General features: G+C 51.3%; 1 protein-coding gene across 2 annotated transcripts in view; it reads right to left on the reverse strand.

Moving 5' to 3' along the window:
* The window catches only part of FRMPD1 (FERM and PDZ domain containing 1), a 215217-nt gene that overhangs the window by 12134 nt on the left and 180598 nt on the right, over positions 1 to 22485 (reverse strand). For both annotated transcript variants that reach the window (XM_029055232.2, XM_029055236.1), the window contains 6 exons: positions 22243 to 22338; positions 16317 to 16442; positions 15412 to 15531; positions 11580 to 11716; positions 9642 to 9768; positions 386 to 481 (listed from right to left, as the gene is read on the reverse strand). In XM_029055232.2, the coding sequence (XP_028911065.1) occupies positions 386 to 481; positions 9642 to 9768; positions 11580 to 11716; positions 15412 to 15531; positions 16317 to 16442; positions 22243 to 22338 (702 nt within the window). The remainder of the gene's footprint in view (positions 1 to 385; positions 482 to 9641; positions 9769 to 11579; positions 11717 to 15411; positions 15532 to 16316; positions 16443 to 22242; positions 22339 to 22485) is intronic.

The following is a 22485-nucleotide window of genomic DNA, read 5'->3' on the forward strand; positions in this document are numbered from 1 at the left end:
GTGGTGTCTGTGACACCTCTCCCCCCTCGTGCCCGCCACGCGTGCGGCTGCCCAGCCGGACAGGAAAGCGGCAGCGGAAGAGTGACGGTGATGGGAGAAGCTGCCTTCCTGTCCGGCTATCGCGGAGTCCGGTAGTGATTGGCAAGAGCTTAGTAAGGTGCTCTGCACGTAGTAAGCGCTCAATAAATACTATCGAATGAATCTGCGGGGAGGGTGAGGTAGGGGGGCTTAAGAGGTAGGGATCTATACCCCCCCCAAGCTGCTCTATATCCACTCTCCCGCTCCGGCATGCTCCCCTTCCGCGGAACGAGGGCGGAGAATGTTGTGACAGGCTCCCCGATGTGGACACCTGTGGCGAACGCCACCTGGATTTGCGAATACATACCATTAAAGTGGCATTAAAGATCTTCCCACCGTATGTTTTGAGTTCTCCAAGGATTTGTAGATAATTTAAACGCAGTTGTGCAGCAGATATAAGTTGCTTGAATTAAAATAAAAGGAAAAATGATTAAGAATGTCATCAGGCACTCACCTTAAATTCAAACTGTGTCTCAAAATGCTCTCTAGGTTGGTATATAATGAACAGGGCTGGATGGATGGAAGAAAGAGCACATAAAGGAGGTCTGCTGCAGAGACACCGCAAGGTAGAATACGGTTCAATTTCACTAGACAAGGGTGGTGAACTTGAGGTCTAAAGATAAGAGCTCAGCACGACCAAACGCAAGTCAGTTTAGGTTGGTTCTTTTGCACTGCTCTTTGTTGGGGGTAGGGCCGGGTGACCACAGAGGCTAATGGGGGCTGCGGGCCCTGAGCGCTGGGATAAAAGGGGATCCCAGTCATGCCCGGCCCTACCAAGCGAGACGGTCAGGTGCCCCGTGCCCCTCCCCGCGTGGGACGCTATGAAGACGGCACCCGAAATAGATGGCCGCTGCACATTTGAGAAGCAGCGTGGCTTAGTGGAAAGAGCCCGGGCTTGAGAGCCAGAGGACGCGGGTTCTGTTCCCGGCTCCCTCACTTGTCTGCTGTGCGACCTCGGGCAGGCCACTTAACTGCTCTGTGCCTCGGTTTCCTCATCTGTGAAATGGGAATTGAGGCCGTGAGCCCCACGGGGGACGACCGGATTACCCTGTGTCTACCCCAGCGCTTAGAACGGTGCTGGGCACATAGTAAGCGCTTAACAAGTACCATAAGTGTTATTATTATGCACAGCATCCGAGGGAGCGGGAGAGGGATCGAACACCCCAACCCCAGGCTCAAGATTCACTTGACCCAGGCCTGGTTGGTCGGTGGAATGTTACGTTGATCGTTTGCCGCTTCACCGCTTGGGAAATCTGCCTGTCGTTTCATCCCGGCGAAAACCGGGACAAAAAATCGCCAGGCCGTTTAGTACACGTCGGGCATCAGCCCACATCTTTAGGGCCTAGGCCGTTCTAAAGTCACCAGGGGCTCTGGTAGAATCCGGTGGGTGTAGATACAATTGGCCAGGGGACCAGCTCCAGCCTCAAGCCGACTAGGTGGTCCAATTCAGGTTCCGGTTCTTTCTACACAAAATAAGAACCTAAGCAATGCCATGACAGGGTCAGACCGATGGCTCATCCAGTTCAGTGTTCCATTTCCTTCCGTGGCCACAGAATGTTTGAGGGAAGACGAAGATGTCGACGTCAGACCCTCCCGAAGCAGGGGACGGGCAGGCTTCGGCCCTGGAAAGCCATCAGGTTCTCGAAGGCTAGTTTCCAAATCTTGGTTTTGAATAGCGGTTGCTCTGCATGAACGTAACCACTAAGCTACTAAGTAGGCTTTGTTGTGTTATGCCGCAGCTCAGTCCAGTCACGAAGACTTTGAGACCGAGAGCCTGTCGCCTCTGAAATCCCTCTGTCAGGCCACGACCCCCTCACCCGCTTTCTCTCCCACTCACCCACTCTCTGCAAATCCGTCCTGTTCCCCCACAGAGATCCCCTGCTCCGCTGATCCCCCCCTTCAATTTTCAAGTGGCATTTCTTAAGGGCTTACTCTGTGCGGGGCACCGTTCTAAGCGCTGAGGTAGATTCAAGGTAATCGGGTCGGACACAGTCCACGACCCACTTGGGGCTCACAGTCTTAATCCCCATTTTACAGACGGGTCAACTGAGGCACGGAAAACTGAAGGGATTCACCCGAGGTCACGCAGTGGACAGGTGGCGGAGCCGGGATCAGAGCCCGGGTCCTTCTGACTCCCGGGCCCGTGCTCTATCCACTAGACCACGCTGCCCCGTTTGGTCTCCACACCCAAACTGCCTTCTCTTGACGTACAAATTGATACCCTCGACGCCACCCTCTCCGCTGAATTCAGCTCTCTCGCTCCCCTGTCTCTCCACCGATCTTGTACCATTAACCCACAGCCCCGGATCACCTCCACAGTACGCTTCCTCCGCTTCTGTGCACGAGTGTGGAGTGCCGTGGATGGAAATCCGGACACCTGGCTGGCCTCACCCGTCTCAAATTCATTCTCGCCTGCTTTAATCGTGCCCTCTCCTGAGCCCAACTACAGTACGTCTCCGCCCTTATTTACTCCCTTACCCATTTCCCGTGCCAGCTATTCCATAGGCTTAACTCGTTCTTCAAACCTCCTGTCCTCCGCCCCTCCTAGCTCTTTGGACACTTACTTTATTGATAGAACGGAAACCGTCAGGCGCGATCTCCCTAAAATCTCTCCTGCTCTTCTCCAGTCCCTCCGTCCTCCTGCCCCCTCTTCGACTCTCCCGATTTTCCCGGCAGTAGCTCAAAAGGAGACCTCCTGCCTCCTCTCAAAATCTACCTCCTCCTCCTGCGGCTCTGACCCCACCCCTCCAGATCTTATCAGAACACTTGCCCCCTGCCTTCTTCCCTTCTTGATCACCATCTTCAGCTATGCACTTTCCACTGGCCTTTTCCCCACAGCTTTCAAATGTGTTCATGCGTTCCCTATCCTAAAGAAACGCCCCCCCCCCCAGCCTTGGCCCCACAGCTTGCTCTATTACCCCATCTCCCTCCTACCATTCCTCTCCAAACTCCTTGAGTGAGTTGTCTACACCTGCTGTCTCCTTTTCCTCTCCTGGACCTCCTCCAATCTGGTTACCGCTCCCCTTCACTCCACGGACAAAACCCTCTCTAAGGTCACCAATGATCTCCTTCTTGCCAAATAAAACGGCCTCTCTCTCCATCCTAATCCTCCTCGACCTCTCCGCTGCCTTCCACACCGTCAACTACCCCCTTCCCCTGAAAAATGATCGAACCTTGGCTTCACGACACTGCCCTTTCCTGGCTTTCCTCCTTCCTTCTCAGTCTCCTTCTCAGGATTCTCCACTTCCTTCCACCCTCTGACAGTGGGAATCCCTCGAGACTCAATTCTGGGTCCCCTGCTATTCTTCATCTACACCCACTCCCTTGGAGAACTCTTTCGATCCCATGGCTTCCACTACCATCTTTAGTGGATGATTCCCAAATTTACCTCTACAGTCCTGACCTCTCTCCTCTTGCAGTCTGGTATCTCCTCCTGCCTTTGTGACCTCTCTACTTGGACGTTCTTCTGACTCCTCAAACTAAACGTGTCCAAAACAGAACTACTCCTCGCCTTCCCACCCAAATCTTGCCCTCCTCCTATCTTTGCTATCACTGTAGAAAACACCACCATCCTACCTCACGAGTCCGCAACCTTGGCATTATCCTCGACTCACCTCTCTCATTCGACCCACACAGTCAATATGTCACCGAATTCCGTCGGCTCTACCTTCACGTCGCTAAAATACGCCCTCTCCTCCCCATCCAAATCGCTGGCACGCTGATCCAAGCACTTATCATATCCTGCCTTGACTACTGCATCTGCTTCCTTGCTGACCTCCTTCAGTCCTAATTCTTTCCCCTTCTGTCCTATTTCGTTCCGGTGCCCGGATCATTTTTCTAAAAAAAAAAAAAATGTTCAGTCCGCATCTCCCAGCTCCTCAAGAATCTCCAGTGGCTAAGCGTCAACCTCCTCGGTGAACAGAAACTCCTCACGGCCGGCTTTCAAGCACTCGGTCGGCTCTCCCTCTCCTACCTTACCTCGCTGATTTCTTACTACAGCCCAGCCTGCACACTTGGCTCCACTAGCATCAGCTTGCTCACTGTGCCTCAATCTCGTCCATCTTGCCGCCGACCCCTTTTCCACCAACTACACCACCACATCCTCCTCCTCCTCCTATGCCAGACCTTCACAGCCTTTTTAAAATCACATCTCCTCCAAGAGGCCTTCTCCAATCAAGCCCTCTTTCCCCCTCCTCCCTGGCCTTTCCGCATCACCTACGCACTTGGATCTGTACCCTTTAAACACTTGATAGTCACTCCACCCTTAGCCCCACTGCGTTTTTGTACATATCCGTAATTTATTCGGTCATATTATTGTCTGTCTCCCTCCCAGACTATAAACTCCTTGTGTCCAAGAAACGTCTCTGACGACTCTGTTGCACTGTACTCTCCCAAGTGCTTAGTACAGTGCTCTGCACACGATAAGCACTCAATATATACCATTGATTGACTGATCTATGGCCACAGAAACTGCAGCATAGTGCTGAGGTTGTGCTGTGGTGCTATAGACCAGCAGACAGTTGTGTGGAAGAACAGAGCAGGAGCGCAAGTCGCTTAACTTCTCTGTGCCTCAGTTACCTCATCTGTAAAATGGGGATGAAGACTGCGAGCCCCACCTGGGACAACCTGATAACCTTGGATCTCCCCCAGCGCTTAGAACAGTGCTCGGCATACAGTAAGCGCTTAATAAATACCATCGTCGTTATTATGAGTGGAAAGAGCACGGGGCTGGGAGTCAGAGGGCCTGGGTTCTAATTCTGCCACTGCCACTGGCCTGCTGCGTGACCTTGAGCAAATCACTTAACTTCTCTGTACCTCAGTTTCCTCAGCTGTCAAATGGGGGTTCGATCCTTGGATTGTGAGCCCCATGGGGGACGGGGACCGCGTCTGAACTGATTAACTTGTATCTACCCCAGTGTTTAGAACATTGTTTGACACGTAGTCAGTACTATTAAATACCAGTAAAACAAAACAAACCACAACAAAAAACGGTGCGATGGTCACCCACCTTGACATTGATACTCTTATTCACCGAACATCCCTAACTTCTTTTCCTCTACAGCCAATCAATCAGTTAATCAGTCAGTGGTATTTATTGAGATGTTACTGCGTGCAGAGCATTGAAATAAGCTTTTGGGAGAGTCCAATACAATCAATTTGGTAGAAAAGATCCCCGCTCTCAAGGAACTGAGAATTCAGTGGGGGAGACCGACATTAAAATAAATTCCAGATAGGGGAAGCAGCACAGTATATGGATTTGTACATAAATGCTATGGTGCCGGGGTGGGGTGAGTAGCAAAATTCTTAAGGAGTACAGACCCGAGTGCAGAGGCAACCCAAAAGGATGGTGAAGAGGATGAGGAGCTGACCCCAGTCTTCAGAACTTGGAAGACTTCAATCTTTTACCCTCTCAGTCTCCATCTTTCCAGACTGGAGAGTTCCAACTCTTTCTGTCTGCTTTCCTACGGAAGGCTTCTCCATTCTCTTGAGCATCTTGGTTGCGCTTCTCTGTTCCCTTTCTAGGTCTTTCTTCCTTAATTTGGTCCTCAGAACACACAGTAGTGGTTGTATCATGGCTTTATATGATCGCAAATCTATGCATTTGCTGTGCTCTCTTTCTCCTCCTTGATGATTCCCAACCTTTTTGGCTGCCACTGCACTTTAAACCAATATGCTTAGTAGAGTGCCCCGAACACTGTAGGTCATCAGTAAATTCCGTGATTATTATTAATTGATGGATTGATTTTAAAGAACAGTCAACGATGACTTTCACGTCTCTTTCCTGGTCTTTTTCCGAAGAGCTCCAAGCCAGCCTTCAGGCAGCTGTAATTTGGATGATTTCCCCCTGGATAATTTACCTCAGCTTTGCTCACAGTGAAGCTCATCTGTCATTTTGCAGCCTCCTCACTCAGTTTATTGAGATCTTCCTGAGATCTCTCCATAATGTCAAGGCATTTTACCTCTTAAAAGACCCCGGTGTCCTCTCCGAACTTGGAGATTTCACTGCACATTCCCTCTTCCTAATTATTTCTGAAAATGGTCTCGTCTCTCCCGCCGCTGACCTCTCGCTCACATCCTCCCTTCTGCCTAGACCTCTCTCCCCCTTCGAAGCTGCCAGCCCAATGCTCTCTCCATCTTTACAGCACTTCTGAAATCTGAAGTCCTCCTGGAGGCCTTCCCTCATTATCCTCTTATCTCTCTACCCTATATCCACCGACTACAAGAAGCAGCATGGCCTAGTGGCTAGAGCATCGGCTTGGGAGCCACAAAGACCTGGGTTCTAAACCTGGCTCTGCCACTTGTCTGCTGAATGACCTGGGGCAAGTCGCTTCACTTCTCTGTGCCTCAGTTACCTAACCTGTAAAATGGGGATTAAGACTGTGAGCCCCACGTGGGACCCGATATGCTTCTAACTACCCCAGGGCTCAGTAAGGTGCCTGGCACATAGTGAGTGCTTAACAAATACCGCAACTATTATTATTTTACCACTTCAGCACTTACACACCATCTAATTACTTGGGCACTGACATCTCCTCAGGTCCCCGGGTTAGAACTTACATACATATAGAGATGCTTCCTCCGAACTGTAAATTATTTCTAGTGTCCGCTTCCACCACCACATTGTCAGCTCCTAGAAGGCGGGGATCGTGTATACTAATTCTAACGTAATCTCCCAAGTGCTTAGTACAGTGCTCTTCACACGGCAGGTGCTCAAAAAATTCTACAGGTTAACTGATGTTGAACCCAACCGATCCTAGCGCGGATGCCCGAGGCCTTCACAGTTTGTACTGCTTCGTGGAAAGTGGATATTTCCCCCTCCCTTTTGGTTTTCCATCTTTTACCCGGTTTTCTATCCATGCTGGAACATTCCCTCCAATCCCACCGCTACTCAGTTTTGATGAAAGACTCCGAGGAGAACGTATTAAAAAATTCTAACTTTATTATTCTTACTGGTTTCTCTCTATCCACATACATATTGATCTTTTCAAAGAACTCTAGTAAAGTGAGGCGTGATTTCCCTTTATCACATCTCCTCCAAGAAGCCATTTCCCCAACTAAGCCCTCATTTTCCCTGCTCCCTCTCCCTTCTGCCTCACCCTTAGATTTACACCTGTACCCTTTACTCACTCCACCCTCAGCCCCACAGCATTCACGTACCGATCCATAATCTGTTTGAATATCTGTCTCTCCCTCTAGACTGTAAACTCAATACTAATAATAATAATAATGGTATTTGTTAGGCGCTTACTATGTTTCAAACACTGTTTTAAGTGCTGGGATGGATACAAGGTAATCAGGTTGGACACGGTTCCTGTCTCACATGGGGCTCACAGTCTTAACCCCCATTTTACAGATGAGGTAACCGAGGCACAGAGATATTAAGTCACACAGCAGACAAGCGGCGGAGCCGGGATTGGAACCCAGGTCTTTCTGACTCCCAGGCCTGGGCTCTGTGCATTAGGGAATATGCCTACTAATGCAATTATATTGTACTCTCCCAAGTGCTTGGCACAGTGCTCGGTACACAGAAAGCCTTCAATAAGTACCAGTGACAGGTGAATCTAAGAAACCACGTAGTCTCTCCTGCACAGGTTGTTTTTTCAAATACGCCCCAAGCCTAAGCCTACTAATCAATTCTACTAATTTTCTAGGAAGAGAAGTGAGACTTACCCCTCTCACGGTCACACCCGGAGAGTTTCCGGTCCTCTACAAGCCTCGGCTACGGGTGGGAGAGTCAAGCAGAGGCCTACCCAGTCCATTCCTAGCTTGGCCACTGCCTAGCGAGTGGAAGGCCACCTGCTACAAGTCAAAACTCAGCCGTGCCGGGCGGCGGCGGCACGGGAGAGAGTCGGGGGCGGAGACCCGGGTTTACCGCGCGGAAGGAGGCGGTGGTAAACCGCTTCCGGATTTTCACCAGGAAAACCCTATGGATCCGCGACCAGAACGACTGCAGGTGGAGAGCGTGGCGTCGCTCGGGTCGGAAACGACTCGGCGGCGTAAGAGAAGAGGTGAGACTTACTAGTCCATAATTAGCATCACCTCTGGATTGAACCATTTTTGCAGATGGGAGGTACAGTGTCAATCTAATTGTCTTCTGAGAGGTTTACACTCTTGTAGCAAGAGCTCTGTAATTTCACCCCCAAGTTCCTTCAGTACTCTCAAGTGGTCTCAGTGATCTCTCTACTTCCAGCTTATCAACTCGGTTTAAGACATCCCGAGCGGTCGCATCACCCCAATTTGATTCAGTTCCTCTGACCGTCCGCTTCAATAAACAATTTGAGTGTGGGAATCTCTCTTAATATCTCACTCAGTAAGGAGTGAACTAAAATATTAACTGACTACCTTGACGATCTCCTTGTCATCCCTCACTGTCCCTTGTGACCCAAGACCATCGAAAGCCCCTCTGATTCCTTGGATTCCAGCTTTTGATATATCTGAAGAATATTTTGTTCTTGGCTTTGGAACCCCTTGCAAGACTCTCTTTAAACTCCTTTTTTGGCCCAACTAATTTCCCGTTGGCTCCCGCTCTGCCACTCTTTACGGATTTTCCAGTTCTCCTTCGGGTGAGCTCGGCGAAAGGATGACATTTCCCCACCGGTCAACTCTTTTACGCTGCCTGTTAGCCATTCGGGGTTTCTGTCTGGTCACCCTTTCCATTGCCGTCGTTCTGGGGTGTACGTTTCACCTGGGCTGCTAAGATGATTTTCTGATGTGTTTTTTTTTTAGCTGCCCTTTTCAACTTCTTCTAACTGCGGTCTGTATATTTCACTGTTTCCTTTTCTAAAACTAAATATCCCTCTTTGGGAACTCAGATTTAGTCCAGACCTCCCCACTCACCCGGCTCCCTGGTCTCATTTCATCTTGGGATTCCAATCTGCTTGGAAGGGGCTTATGTTGAGGCAGTTTCTCCCGGTCCCCCTGAACACCCGGGTGCTAGAATCAACCTAACCTCCCAGTGTCCTCTGCATCGCCGGGGCCAGGTGGCCTTGAATAACCACAGCGTGGCTTTGGGCTGAAGTGGATTCCCTAGAACTGTGACTCGACGTCCGGGGATGTTAAGCCAAAGGTGCCCAGAGGCAGGCGAGTGCTAGGCCGTAAGGCCTCTTCTCACTCCGATGGGGGCCTGCAGGTATATTCCAATTCACTCGGTGGTATGCCTGATGGCGGAGAACCCACTCTAGGAATCTGAGTCGGTAGAGGCAGGGAGATCAAAACATTGACAGAAGAGAGCCTCCGTTTGCTCAAAAGGGGGTCTTCGGGCCCCAGCCTAGGAAGAGGACCACACGCTTAATAGGAGAGCCGCTCGTTTCTCTTTAGCAGCACACGTGCCACGAAAGGAAAGCGCCAAGTAGGAGAGCAGGGAATACATCTGCTAGGCCTTCAGCAGAGACGCAGAATAGGCGTGGGTTGGGGTTCGTGGAGGGGTGAGATGACTGCAGGAGGAAAACTATTTTAAAGAACAGTAGCTCTCAGTGGAGACTGAGGCAAAACTAATGATAAAACCCATCAGTTCAGTGTGCTTAAACAGAACCCAATGACAGATTTAGTGGATAGACTTTTACCTTCTGTCTTGGCTCCAGCAAGCTTTGGTTCCTCTTCATATGGAAGCTAATAGCTTTTTTGATGTCTTTGCCTCTCATATTTCGGAGTAAAGTTGGAGAGATAAAGTTTTCTATTCCCCAGTCCTTTCTGCCGCAAGACACAGAAGATGACCAAATTCATTTTAAAGTGCACTTTACTCAGACGGAGAGCATAATTATATTCAGTAATCTTTGTACTTATTATTCCCACGGGCCTGTAATTATGGGACTCCTTTTCCAGGGGAGGACATACTTGTACGAAACACCACAGTAATTATCAGCAGCTATTCAGGAATTAAGTACTTATGCAGTTTTTTGGGTTGGTCAATCCATTTATTCTACGTGGTGGGGAACATTTATCGGCCATAGGCACACAGACCTCCGACCTGAGGTCCAGTACAGATCGAGCCAAGAATAATAGGCGTGAGTTCTATTACCGGGTCCACCGCTGACTCACCCTGTGACCTTGGATGATTTTCTAATTCATCTGGGCCTCAATCCTCTACCAGTGAAAAGAAAATAAGAATGGGTAGGATCTCCCACATCACTGAGAATTTTTATAAATTCCAAAGGAATTTTTATAAAGCACGCAGTATTCCCTGTGCACTTCAGTAGCTAAATGAAATGATCCGGCGCATGGAAATACACAAATGCTTTAGGCAAACAGATGCCGATGCGGATGTGCAGATCTAGGCACACAGGTTGGCTAGTTGAAGGAAGTCTTCCATCCTGGGACTTTTGAGGGGCTTGGGAAACTCACAGATAAGACAGAGAAGAGGGAAACCTCGGTGCTTCCTTTTTCTATTCTTCATTACAACGCACTACCCACTTTGGGAGCAAGATGTAATGCCTCGCTGCCCCAGTCAGTTTACAAAAATAACTTGGTGCCTGCCTGAAAACGGCTGATGGAAATCAGCGGCAGGTGGTTTGATGGTGCTGCTTTCACGTTGGCGTTCTCATGCCACAGTTCTGCAAATGGCAGAGTCTCCGTTGGCAGCTGCCCGCTCTGCCTGACAACGACGTAGCAGCACGGCCTAGCGGATAGAGCCCGGGCCTGGGAGTCAGGAGGTCACGGGTTCTAATCCCCGCTCCGCCACCTGTCCGGCTCTGTGCCCCTGGGCAAATCAGTTCACTTCTCTGGGCCTCAGTTACCTCACCTGGAAAATGGGGATTGAGACCGTGAGCCCCGCGTGGGCCGGGGACTGCGTCCAACCCGAGTTGCTTGTATCCGCCCCGGCGCTTCGTCAGCACTTAACAAACTACCGTAATTATTAATTAGTGTTATTATGTAGTTTGGGCATACTCCCTTTTGGGGCTGTGCGACGAGGGTGACACGCTAGTCCAATGACCTCTCCCCAAGTTGCACTGGGTTAGAGTCCTACGAGGGTCAGAAATCTGGGGCCTGGTCAAACCTGGCCTACTCCCATCCCCACGCCTGACTCCGGAATGCAGCATTTGAATGCCACGCCTGCCCTGAACAAGAAGTGGTTCTGGGTGCACATCTGGGAGTTGCGGTTGACGTATGTGATTGCTCCTGGAGGCTTCTGGGCCTCCCAGGCCCAGTCGCCCAGGGAGCGGCTATGCACGCCTACAGATTTACTGCATACCAAGACAGCATCCTAGTCATGGCACTGAGGCCTCCCCCGATCCCAAACCCGAGAGGCTTTGGTGTGTGTGTGCGGGGGGTGGGGGGCAATGGCGGTGGAAGGGGGGGCGAGCTTCTGAATCCAGTCCGACTTACCCGGATTTGTTCCAGCCGGACCCTACCCCGCTAACTTAGCCCCGCCCGCGTGGGGCAAGCGTTATCCTTGAGGGGCGGGAAGAAGTCTACGGTTGGCCCGCTGCGTAAAACTCACGGCTTCTTCACGGGGCCAAGGGAATCGGGTCACCACGTTAGGAGGAAGACTGAATTGGACTTACTCTATGTATTTTAAAGATATCTTCTGTGGCTGGGCACAGGCATAAATCCGCTCTTGAATGTGCAACGCCGCTAGACGCAGAGCGGAACTGCATTTCATTTCAACGGCAAATCTTTCTTGAAGGACATCACTGCAGCTCTGAAACGAAGAAAGTAACCAGGACATAGAAATGCCCTATCAGGGTGAGCTGCTGTTTAATCCCAAAGCTTGAAAGGCGGCAGAGTTCAGGATCCTGTTCTAAGACCCGGTTCTAAATCTAATCTAACTTGCCTTTGTTCCGTTAGCCCCGGCTGAGGAGAAGAGGGACCAGAAACATCTGTTGCCCTTATTGGATTTGGTCGGAATCTGTCTTGGTAAAACCTTTACGAGAACCTCAACAGACTTCAGGGCCAGTTGGAGTCAGAACCTTTGCTAAGACAGGTCTACTGAGGTTTGCTGAGGTTCTGGGGGAAAGTGGAAAATGGAATCAGAGCGAAGCTGTCCGTCCCCTCGCCCCCTCCTACCTCACCTCCCTTCTCTCCTTCTCCAGCCCAGCCCGCACGCTCCGCTCCTCTGCCGCCGCTAACCTCCTCGCTGGGCCTCGTTCTCTCCCGACCCGCTGTCGACCCCTGGCCCACGTCCTAGCTCTGGCCCGGGACGCCCTCCGTCCTCACATCCGCCAAACTCAACTGTCTTCCCCCCTTCGAAGCCTTACCGGGAGCTCACCTCCTCCGGCAGGCCTTCCCAGACTGAGCTCCCTTTCCCTCTGCTCTACCCCCTTCCCCGCCCCACAGCACTTGTGTATATTTGTACCTATTTATTATTCTATTTATTTTAGTAACGATGTGTATCTGTCATTAATTCTATTTATCTCTTTTGATGCTACCGATACCCGTCTCTTTGTCTCGTTTTGTCGTTTGCCTCCCCCCTTCTAGACTGTGAGCCCGTTGCTGGGTAGGGATTGTCTCTACCTGTTGCCGAATTGTACTTTCCAAGCGCTTAACAAATACCAACATTATTATTATCATTATTATTATTATTATTATGGGCCCTATTCTACGGAGGTATAGGATGAATTAGACATAACAGTAGCCCTTGAATTTAAATTGTTTGACTTCTGCCACCTTAATGAATTTGGTTCTCGTGGATTTTACCGATGAGATCGGGTCCGTCTCTAGGCACTTCTTATCCCCAGTGACTTAATACAGTTCACTGGTTTCCACTTAATTATTGGAATCGTTGCATTAACTGCGGGCAGATGTCGGAAGGATGCTAGCAGGGGGCCCTGGGTTCTTGCTTTAATCTGGTGGATTCGCGTTAGAGGCAGCTTCCTCTTCGCCCTTCCATCGGTGGCTCAGGATGTCTCTGGACTCCTAGGGCTGGGTAAGAAAAGATCGGCCTCCTGTATACTGTGGCAAAGGAGCAGTGTCTGTTAGGTTTGTCAGCATGGCCTAGTGGCTAGAGCCCGGGCCTGGGAGTCAGAAGGACCTGGGTTCTAATCCCGCCTCCACCAGTTGTGTGCCGTGTGACCTTGGGCAAGTCGCCGAATTTCTCCGTGCTGCAGTGACCTCATCTGTAAAATGGGAATTAAGACTGTGAGCCCCATGGGGGACAGGGATTGAATCCAGCCTCATGAGCTCATTAGCTGGTCTAAGCACGGGGCTTGGGGAGGAGCTAAAGTGCAAATGGGTAGGACAGCGCTGAGGCTTTCCGTCTCTCCCTCACGGGGAGGCCTTGAAATCAGCGTGCTTTTGGCAAACCACAAGCGAGTCTGCGATTCTGGGGAGTTGGGAGGATGGGGGCTGGTTGGAGAGTCCCAGCCTTGATCCTGGGGGGGTGGGGAAACAGCACCCACATACCTTATTCCTGTAAGGAGGGGCGTGGGGTGGAGCTAAAATGTGAAAGCGATACGATAGAGCTGAAGCTTAAGCAGACGAGGGCCCCGAAATTTCCATTTCTTCAAATAGTTCCGTGGCTAATCTTTTCCCTTTCCCTTTCCAATTAGCCTGCACATCTTCCACCATCCATGTCTGTCTGTTGAAATACCAGGCCCTCCCAACCCAACCCTATTAAACGGTTCTCTGATAAGAAGCTAAATGCACACGCTCATATTTGAGAATAAACAGGCAAAAGCTTCAGGGTTTCCCAGAGCAGATGTGAACGCCATATCCGACAACGGTGTGAAAAAGCAGCCAACGGCCCAATTCCGATCAACCATCTCTCTCATCGCCTGCTGCTGATCACGTGGGGCCCCACGCGGCGGGGGAGTCAGGATGGCTCTGCGCAAACCGTCGCCAGGGCCGGGTTAAGTACGGGGGCCTCGACTGATTCCCCGGTACGGCGGCGTCTCTCGTCCTTAGCAACGTAGCCGCAGCCTGGGCCCCTGTGAAGCTAACGTTCTCCTCGAAACTGCCAACGCTGTCCTTTAAATTGCAGGGAATAGGCGGCGAGAGAGAGGAGCCTGCACGTCCTCAGAAGCTCCCCGCATTTCAGGGAAGCAGTGTGGCCTAGTGGAAAGAGCCGGGGCCCGGGGGGGTCAGAGGACCAGGGTTCTAATCCCAGCTCTGCTACAAGCCTGCTGTGCGTCCTTGGGCAAGTCGCTCCACTTCTCTGTGCCTCCATTTCCTCAACCGTGAAAGGGGGATTGACTACTTAGACTGAGAGCCCCGGAGAAGCAGCGCGGCTTGGTGGAAAGAGCACGGGCTATGAAAGCAACTCCAGACAGGGAGGCGGTTGGAGGGAGATCAGAAGATCGCATTCCCGTTCCAGGAATGAGTCAGAGAATCAGTGGAGATAATGCAAAACCAAGCTACCATGTTACAGAACATTGGAAACCTGCAGAATAAAAGGGTTAAAATCAAATGCAAAATGCATTACGTTGGAGCTGTGGGTTTTGGGGGTTTTGGGGTTTTTTTTTGTTAGGTGGGTAAAACAAACAGGAGGGAACCAACATGAGCAGATATTTCAGGGCAGATCCCGCCTGGCTCAGCAGGAACATTTCATCTAGTAAAGTAGTGGGGGTTTATAATGGACGGCTTCTCTGGGTGGTTTTTGTTTTTTTAAAAAACGAAATAAAAGACCAGATTCTCCTTCTTCCCAAGGAAAACCTTTTCCTCAGCAGCAGCTGGAGTAGAGGTGGTGGAGGGGATAGGAAGGTTGGGAGTGGAAGAAGAGGTCCAGACAAGGAACCTGCCACTGCTGTACCTCCTTTATCACACCCGACCGAGTTTTTAGCGTCCCTGTCCTCGACTGGTTCCGACCTAAGGCCCGTCCCTATCGGGTGCAAGTGAGATGGCTGTGATATCCCTCGGAGCAAATCGCTGAAAAGCCCCTCACCGATTTCACAGCTCCTCTCGTCGCTCCTAAAAGAACAATTCAAGCTCAGGTCTCACTGCCAGCAGGACATGCCATTCCTTTACCCCCAAAAGCGCTACGGAAAGAGGGGGTTCGGGATATCGGTTGCTTGCTGGCCGATGGGGCGACGGGAACACTCCGCGGGACCCTGAATCTCGGAGCATCCTTTTTTAGGGATACCCTGCTTATCCCAAACGGGAGTGGGACTTGGCCAATCTCAAACCTGGCTCACCAGAAGACTCTGCCACATGAATCCTATCTAATGACCCGGAGCAACCTCTTGGAGAACCGAGAATAGCTGTAGAGATGTGTGTGTGTGTGTGTGTGTGTGTGTGTGTGAGAGAGAGAGAGAGATAGTGACAAATTTAACTGGGCTCCAATGTTTCTCACATATAAAGAGGTTCACGACGTCGCTCTAACTCACAGGAGTATCTCATGGATCAAATAAACTATGCGCATGAAATATCTGGAAAATACACGGTGCTGAATCTACTGTTCACCTGCAGATAAAGGTACTCAAAGGCGACCGGATCGTCTTGCAGGAGATCCAGTGGATCCTTGGGGACAAAACACACTCTGAAGAGGCACCGATAGTCATAGGACTCTTTCTTTTGTACCACCTAAAACGTTGAAGAAAGACACCGTTAAGCAGCTTCCTTGGCTTAAAGGAAGAAAAAGAAAAACTTGAAAAGAATTTTAAAAAATCAAGCAATGGACTTGAACCTCAGGGGCTGGACTGGAATCGGACAGGAGTTCAGGAGTGGTAGAAGTAAAGGGAGGATTCGGGGAGCGTAGGGAGAATTCAAGGGAGAAATTCGGGTTGGATTCCCAGACCAGGTACACTCGCCCACGACACAAGGGTGGTGGTGGCATTATGCCACCTCCGGGGCAAACAGACGGTGCGTACTCACAGATGGTGTGTGCTAACTCTACTGTATATTCCCAGATGCTTAATTCAACGCTCTGCAAAAGTGCAGCACGGACCAGCAGAAAGATCGGGGCCCGAGAGTCAGAGGAACAGAGCCCTAAACCCAGCTCTGCCACTTGTCTGCTGTGTGACCCCGGGCAAATCATTCAGCCTCTCCGTGCCGCAGTTTCCTCATCTGTAAAATGGGGATTGAGACCGTGAGCCCCGTGCGGGACAGGGACCGTGTCCGACTTGACTGACGCGTATCTTCCCCAGTGCTTAGAACAGCGCTCGGCACAGAGTTTGTGCCCGACGGGCATTATCGTCGTTCACCCAACGACTACCGCTGATCGGCTGACCAACGGCTTCGAGTTTTGCTCGAAGCTACAGGATCACGCAGATTAGAATCAGAGTCGAGCTCTCGGGCCGCTTTTCAAACGTACCCTCTAGCGCGACGGTAGCCTCGTTTCGTTCGTGCGGTCTTAAGCCCTGACTCACCTGCTCAATCAGTTCATCTTCATGGAGAAGGTGTAACTTGGAGATATTATACTGCTCCTCCAGGACAAGGGCAAAATATTCAATGCTGTGGATGGAAAGCTTCTCTTTTAAAGTGAGGATGATGTCCTAGCAGTGAAAGGAAACAAAAACGATGGAAACGCTGAAAAACGGCAGGAGAATCGACTCGGCGGCCAACGGGCCCTTAATATTTTATGTGATTAACGCGACTTGGTGGGTTTTTTGTTTTCTCAAAGTACTCACTTGGGTTGAAAGATTCATCTACCTGACGTGAGTTGAGAGGGTCTCCTAGGCTAGGAATTTTACACAGAGCTAATGAGCGCTACTTTCGTTTCGGCTCCTGTGGAAAGCGGTGTGCCTCGTGGAAAGAGCACGGGCCTGGGAGGCAGAGGGCCTGGGTTCCTACTCCCAGCTCTGCCACTGGCCTGCTGTGTGACCTCAGGCAGGTCACTTCACTTTTCTGTGCCTCAGTTTCCTCATCTGCAAAATGGGCATTGCCCGTCCCCCCTACCACTTAGACTGTGCCCAACCTGATTCTCTTCTATCTACCCCAGTGTTCTGTACGGCGCTGGACACGTAGTAAGCGGTTAACAAATACCACAGTTATTCCTGGAGGGGGAAGACAGTGTGGTGGGTGAAGAGAAACGGGGGGGGGGGGGGGGTCTCCCCACACTCCCCAGGTCCACGGAGGAGCTGCTTCCCCTCTCCGACAAAACGCCACCGAGCCGAGTCCGTCCATCTTTTGGAACAGTGGGAAGGTGGCGGGTTTTTTTCACTCGGGCCTGTTTATCTTGAGCAGTGAGGGATGGAGGTACCGTCCCCTCCTAAGCCCGTTTTATTACATCGTTTAATGTGGATATTCTGGATTGTGAATTTTAATTTGCTCTAACTGTGGTTTTTTATTGCATTCCTTCCCTTTAGGTTGCGGTACGGGGAACGGGCGTGAATCGATTCACTACAGTACTTTGCATATCGTTAAGTGCTTAATAAACGTCGGTAATAACAACGATATGATCTCGCCCGATCTCTTCCAACCTGTTCCCTCTTGGTGGAGGAGAGTGCACCAAGTGTCCCTAGTTAGCTCGTTTGGCAATATTTCCTTTCTCTCCCCGTTCTACCTCCACGCTTCCTACACCCAGATGGCCAAAGAGGTGATGAAGACGCTCAGGACAACCCGAGAAATGTCACTGACGGGCAGCGGGAGAAAACAAGACAGTGGTCCCACCTCCCGGTCTTGGAAACGGTCGGGGGTGGGGGGGGGGGGCGGGGGATCGGAGCGGTTACGGGGGCGACGGAGGGTGGACGGTGGGGTGACCTGGAGGAAACCTGCCATCTTGCTCTTTCCCCAACCCCTCGATGGTCCGTCCAAAACCTGGGCAGTCAAGGCTATTGCTTTACCTCCTCCCACCACCTGCAGATGATGATGATCGAAGGACCGTCATTCCGCGTGTGACAAGATGTGGCTGTCACTTGTGGAGAAGCAGCGTGGCTTAGTGAGAAGCAGCGTGGCTTAGCGGAAAGAGCCCGGGCTCGGGAGTCAGAGGTCGTGGGTTCTAATCCCGCCTCCACCACTTGTCAGCTGTGCGACTTTGGGCAAGTCACTTGACTTCTCTGGGCCTCAGTTACCTCATCTGAAAAATGGGGATGGAGACTGTGAGCCCCACGTAGGACAACCTGATTACCTCACATCGGCCCCAGCGCTTAAAACAGTGCTTGGCACATAGTAAGCGCTTAACAAATACCATTATAATTATTATTATCATTATTATTATGTGGTTCCCCTACCTGGTGTCTGTTGTGTCCCTGGACCGGTACAGAGCCCCAAAGTCGCTATGAAGTAAGAGTGAAGAAGCAGTCGGCTTGCCCATGGCTGCCATGGCCCAAAATAAAACAAAATAAAATAGCAAAGACTAAAATAAGTCTAAAAAAGCACTAAAATAAGTTGAGAAAGAGCGAACAATTTTTGTATGACCACAATCGCTTGGAATCGACTTAAAAAGTGATGTGAAAATACAATTTTATTTTTGGCCAATGCAGAACCACCTCCTTCCCCTGCCTAGTAATAATGACGGTTTTCGTTAAGCGCTTACTACGCGCCGGACACCGCGCCGAGCTCTGGGGCGCGGCCTAGTGGCGAGAGCCCGGGCTTGGGAGTCACAGGGCGCGCGTTCGAATCCCGGCTCCGCCACCTGTCTGCCGTGTGACCTTGGGCGAGTCACTTCACTTCTCTGCGCCTCAGTTCCCTCATCCGTAAAATAGGGACTGAGACTGCGAGCCCCACGTGGGACAATCTGACGACCCTGCATCCACCCCAGTGCTTAGAAAAGTGCTTGGCACATAGTCAGCGCTTAACAAATACCACAATCGCTCTGTACAAGCAAATTGGGTTGGGTAGAGTCCCTGTCCCGTGTGGGGCTCGCAATCTCCATCCCCATTTTCCAGACGCGGTAACTGAGGCACAGAGGCGTGAGGCGGCTTGCCCCCGGTCACGCGGCAGAGCCGGGATTAGAACCCACGACCTCCTGACTCCCAGGCCCGGGCTCCATCCACTACGCCGTGCGGCTGCTTCCAGCAGACCACAGGTCTCCCCCTCTCCCCATAAAACCCCACCTCCTCCCCCAAGTCTTCCTTGATTGATTCCCAACCCCCTCCAAGTCACGTCGATAAGAATAATCATCCTATCTGTTGAGCACTTGCTGTGTGTCAGGCACTCTTCTAAGCACTGGGGTAGGAAAAAGACGATCAGGTTGGACGCAGTCTTAACCCCCTTTCATCTGCTCAATCGTATTTCTTGAGCGCGCGCTTACCGTGTGCAGAGCACTGTACTAAGCCCTTGGGAGAGTACAGTGCAACAATAAACAGACACACTCCCTGCCCCCAAAGAGCTCACAGTCTAGAGGCGGGGGGGCCGGGGCGGGGGTGGGGGGAGTCACCTCATTTCACGGATGAGGTAACCGAGGGACGGGAAAGTGCGGTGACTTGCTCAAGGTCACGCAACAGGCCAGCGGCGGAGTTGGAATTAGAACCCAGGTCCTCTGACTCCCACACCCGGTCTCTTTCCACGAGGCTTCCCTAGCGGCCAAGCCATCGGCCAACTCGAGTGCTCACGTGTCTAAAATCACCCCCGGGCACTTATCCATGTATGTATGATTTTACAGTCCATTTATTTATTCTGATCACCCTATCAGTAGTTACGTCTGTCTCTCCCTTTAGACTGGAAGTTCCCCGTGGGCCGGGAACACGTCCAGTGCTTCGGTCTTACTTTCCCAAGCATCCACGGCGTCTTTGGAGCGTCTGTCGGACGCAGCCGATAGCACTCGACAAATACCTTTACTAATAAGCCACCGAGAGTCCAACTAGCCATTCCTGAACCAACTGAAGTTCAGTCAGACCGAGGAGTGACACGCTTTTTGCCGCGGGCTATTTCTAACAACAATAGTGTTGGTATTTGTTGAGCGCTTACTATGTGCCGAGCGCTGCTCTAAGCGCTGGGGGAGATGCAGGGTTGTCCCACGTGAGGCTCACAGGCTTCATCCCCATTTTACAGACGAGGGAACCGAGGCGCCGAGAAGCGGAGTGACCAGCCCGAGGTCACGCAGCTGACAGGCGGTGGAGCCGGGATTAGAACCCCTGACTCCTAAGCCCGCGATCTTTCCACCGGGCCACGCTGCTTCATTTCTCCGATGGAGGCCCTAGAACCTTTTACGATTTCAGGCTTCTGTTTGGGGAGATGCTCTCTCGTCTGCTGTGTGACCCTGGGCAACTCACTTCACTTCTCTGTGCCTCAGTTCCCTCATCTGTATAATGGGGATTGACACCGTAAGCCCCCCCGTGGGACAGGGACTGCGTCCGACTCCATTTGCTTGCATCCAACCCAGCGCTTAATACAGTGCCTGGCACCTAGTAAGTGCTCAACAAATACCAGCATCATTATTATTATTCTCAGAAGACCCTATCACTAGCCTGTAAACTCCCGATTAGACTGTGAGCCCGTCACTGGCCAGGGACTGTCTCTATCTGTTGCCGAACTGTCCACTCCGAGCGCTTAGTACAGTGGTCTGCACAGAGTGAGCGCTCAATAAATACTATTGAATGAATTTTTAGACTATAAGCTCACTGTGGGCAGGGAACGCGTCGACCGACTCGGCTTATATTGCGCGTTCCCAAACGCTCAGTACGGTAAATACGACCGGTTCACTTATTGATTGCCCGGTGAGGATTTTAAGCCCTCTCAAGTTTAGGGTGTCTCGATCTCTATAACGGGAAGGTGGGTAGGTCAACGGCCAGTATCACAGACCGAAAAACGGATCACAGAAGCAGCGGGGCTTAGCGGAAAGAGTCCGGGCTTGGGAGTCGGAGGTCCTGGGTTCCGATGCCGGCTCCGCCGCCCGTCAGCTGTGTGACTCTGGGCAAGTCACTTGACTTCTCTGTGCCTCAGTTCCCTCATCTGTCAAATGGGGACGAAGACCGTGAGCCCCCCGTGGGACAAGCCGACGACCTTGTGTCGCCCCCGGCGCTTAGACCAGTGCTTGGCGCAGAGTAGGCGCTTAACAAATACCGCAATTATTATTATTAAAAGCAGATGGTGGTTTCCCACAGTACTGAGGCCTCCCGATTTCCAATCCTGTTCGGTAGCCACAGTCTCTAGGGAAGAGTAGAGAGAAAGAAATCCCGACACCCCCGCTCAGCCTTCACCCTCTACGTTACGACTCCCAGTAAGGGTAGCAAACGCGCAGTACGGCGGTACAGAGGGGCAGCGGGGCTCAGTGGAAAGAGCCCGGGCTTGGGAGTCAGAGGTCGGGGGTCCGAATCCCCCGGCTCCGCCGCTTGTCAGCCAGGTGACTTGGGGCAAGCCACTTCACTTCTCTGAGCCTCAGGTCCCTCGTCTGGAAAATGGGGATGGAGACTGTGAGCCCCACGTGGGACAACCCGATCGCCTTGCATCCCCCTCCCCCAGCGTTTAGAACAGTGTTTTGCACGTAGTAGGCGCTTAACAGGTACCCAGGTTTTTATTTAGCAGTTAGCACCGGCTGCCCCGAAATCCCCGGGATAACATCAACCAACGCTTTTCACCTAAGTCACACAAAGGCACAAGGGGAAGCAGCGTGGTCTAGTGTAAAGGGGACAGGCCAGGGTAGCAGATAATCTGGGTTCTAATTCTGGCTCTTCCACTTGCCTGCTGTGTGACCCCGGGCAAGTCACTTAGCTCGGCTGGGCCTCGGTTTCCTCATCCGTAAAATGGGGATTAAATACCTGTTCCCCCTCCTTCTTTGACTGTGAGCCCCACGTGGGACCGGGACGGTCTCTGACCAATTAACCTGAATCTACCCCTGCGCTTCAAACAGTGCTCGGCACAAAGTAAGCGCTTAACAGATGGCATAATTTACTAGCGTCACTGTCACTTCCGAGCCGACCAGGATCTGAATTGAGAGTAGCGGACTCCTATATCCTTTAAATCTCCAACCCTCTTGTTTCTTTGCTGCTGAGGGAAGCAGCGTGGCTCAGTGGAAAGAGCCCGGGCTTGGGAGTCCGAGGTCATGGGTTCGAATCCCGGCTCTGCCCCTCGTCAGCTGGGTGACGGTGGGCGAGTCACTTCACTTCTCCGGGCCTCATCTGGAAAATGGGGGTTAGCTGTGAGCCTCACGTGGGACAACCTGATGACCCTGTATCTACCCCAGCGCTTAGAACAGTGCTCTGCACACAGTAAGCGCTTAACAAATACCAACATTATTATTTCTTTGCCCACAGGTCCGTAAATCCAAGGCTACACCCGTATTTATGCCATTTTCTTTTAAACTAGCATTTCATTTTCACGATATGAAGGCAATATAGAATGATTTCTCCAGCTCAATCTTCTCATGCTGGAAAACCCTCTGGGGGGAAAAGATGAAAAATCAAATCAAAATACCTTCACAGAAGTGTTCTTCTCAAATTTGAAAGCTTTGGTCTGTCCATTTTCCAAGTACACCTTGAGAACATTGGGCATACACAGAAGGGAATTACCCTGAAAAATGAAAACATCAGTTAGAGTCCAACAGTCAGATCCAGCAGTTCCCTACTCTTCAGGTAATCTAGCACTGGGCGAATTTCCCATCAGAGGGACACAGATTACTGCCAATTTCGTTTCAGTGCCAACTTCTCACCGATTATT

The sequence above is a fragment of the Ornithorhynchus anatinus genome, chromosome X5 (assembly GCF_004115215.2).
Source record: "Ornithorhynchus anatinus isolate Pmale09 chromosome X5, mOrnAna1.pri.v4, whole genome shotgun sequence".
In the NCBI taxonomy this organism is placed as follows: domain Eukaryota; kingdom Metazoa; phylum Chordata; class Mammalia; order Monotremata; family Ornithorhynchidae; genus Ornithorhynchus; species Ornithorhynchus anatinus.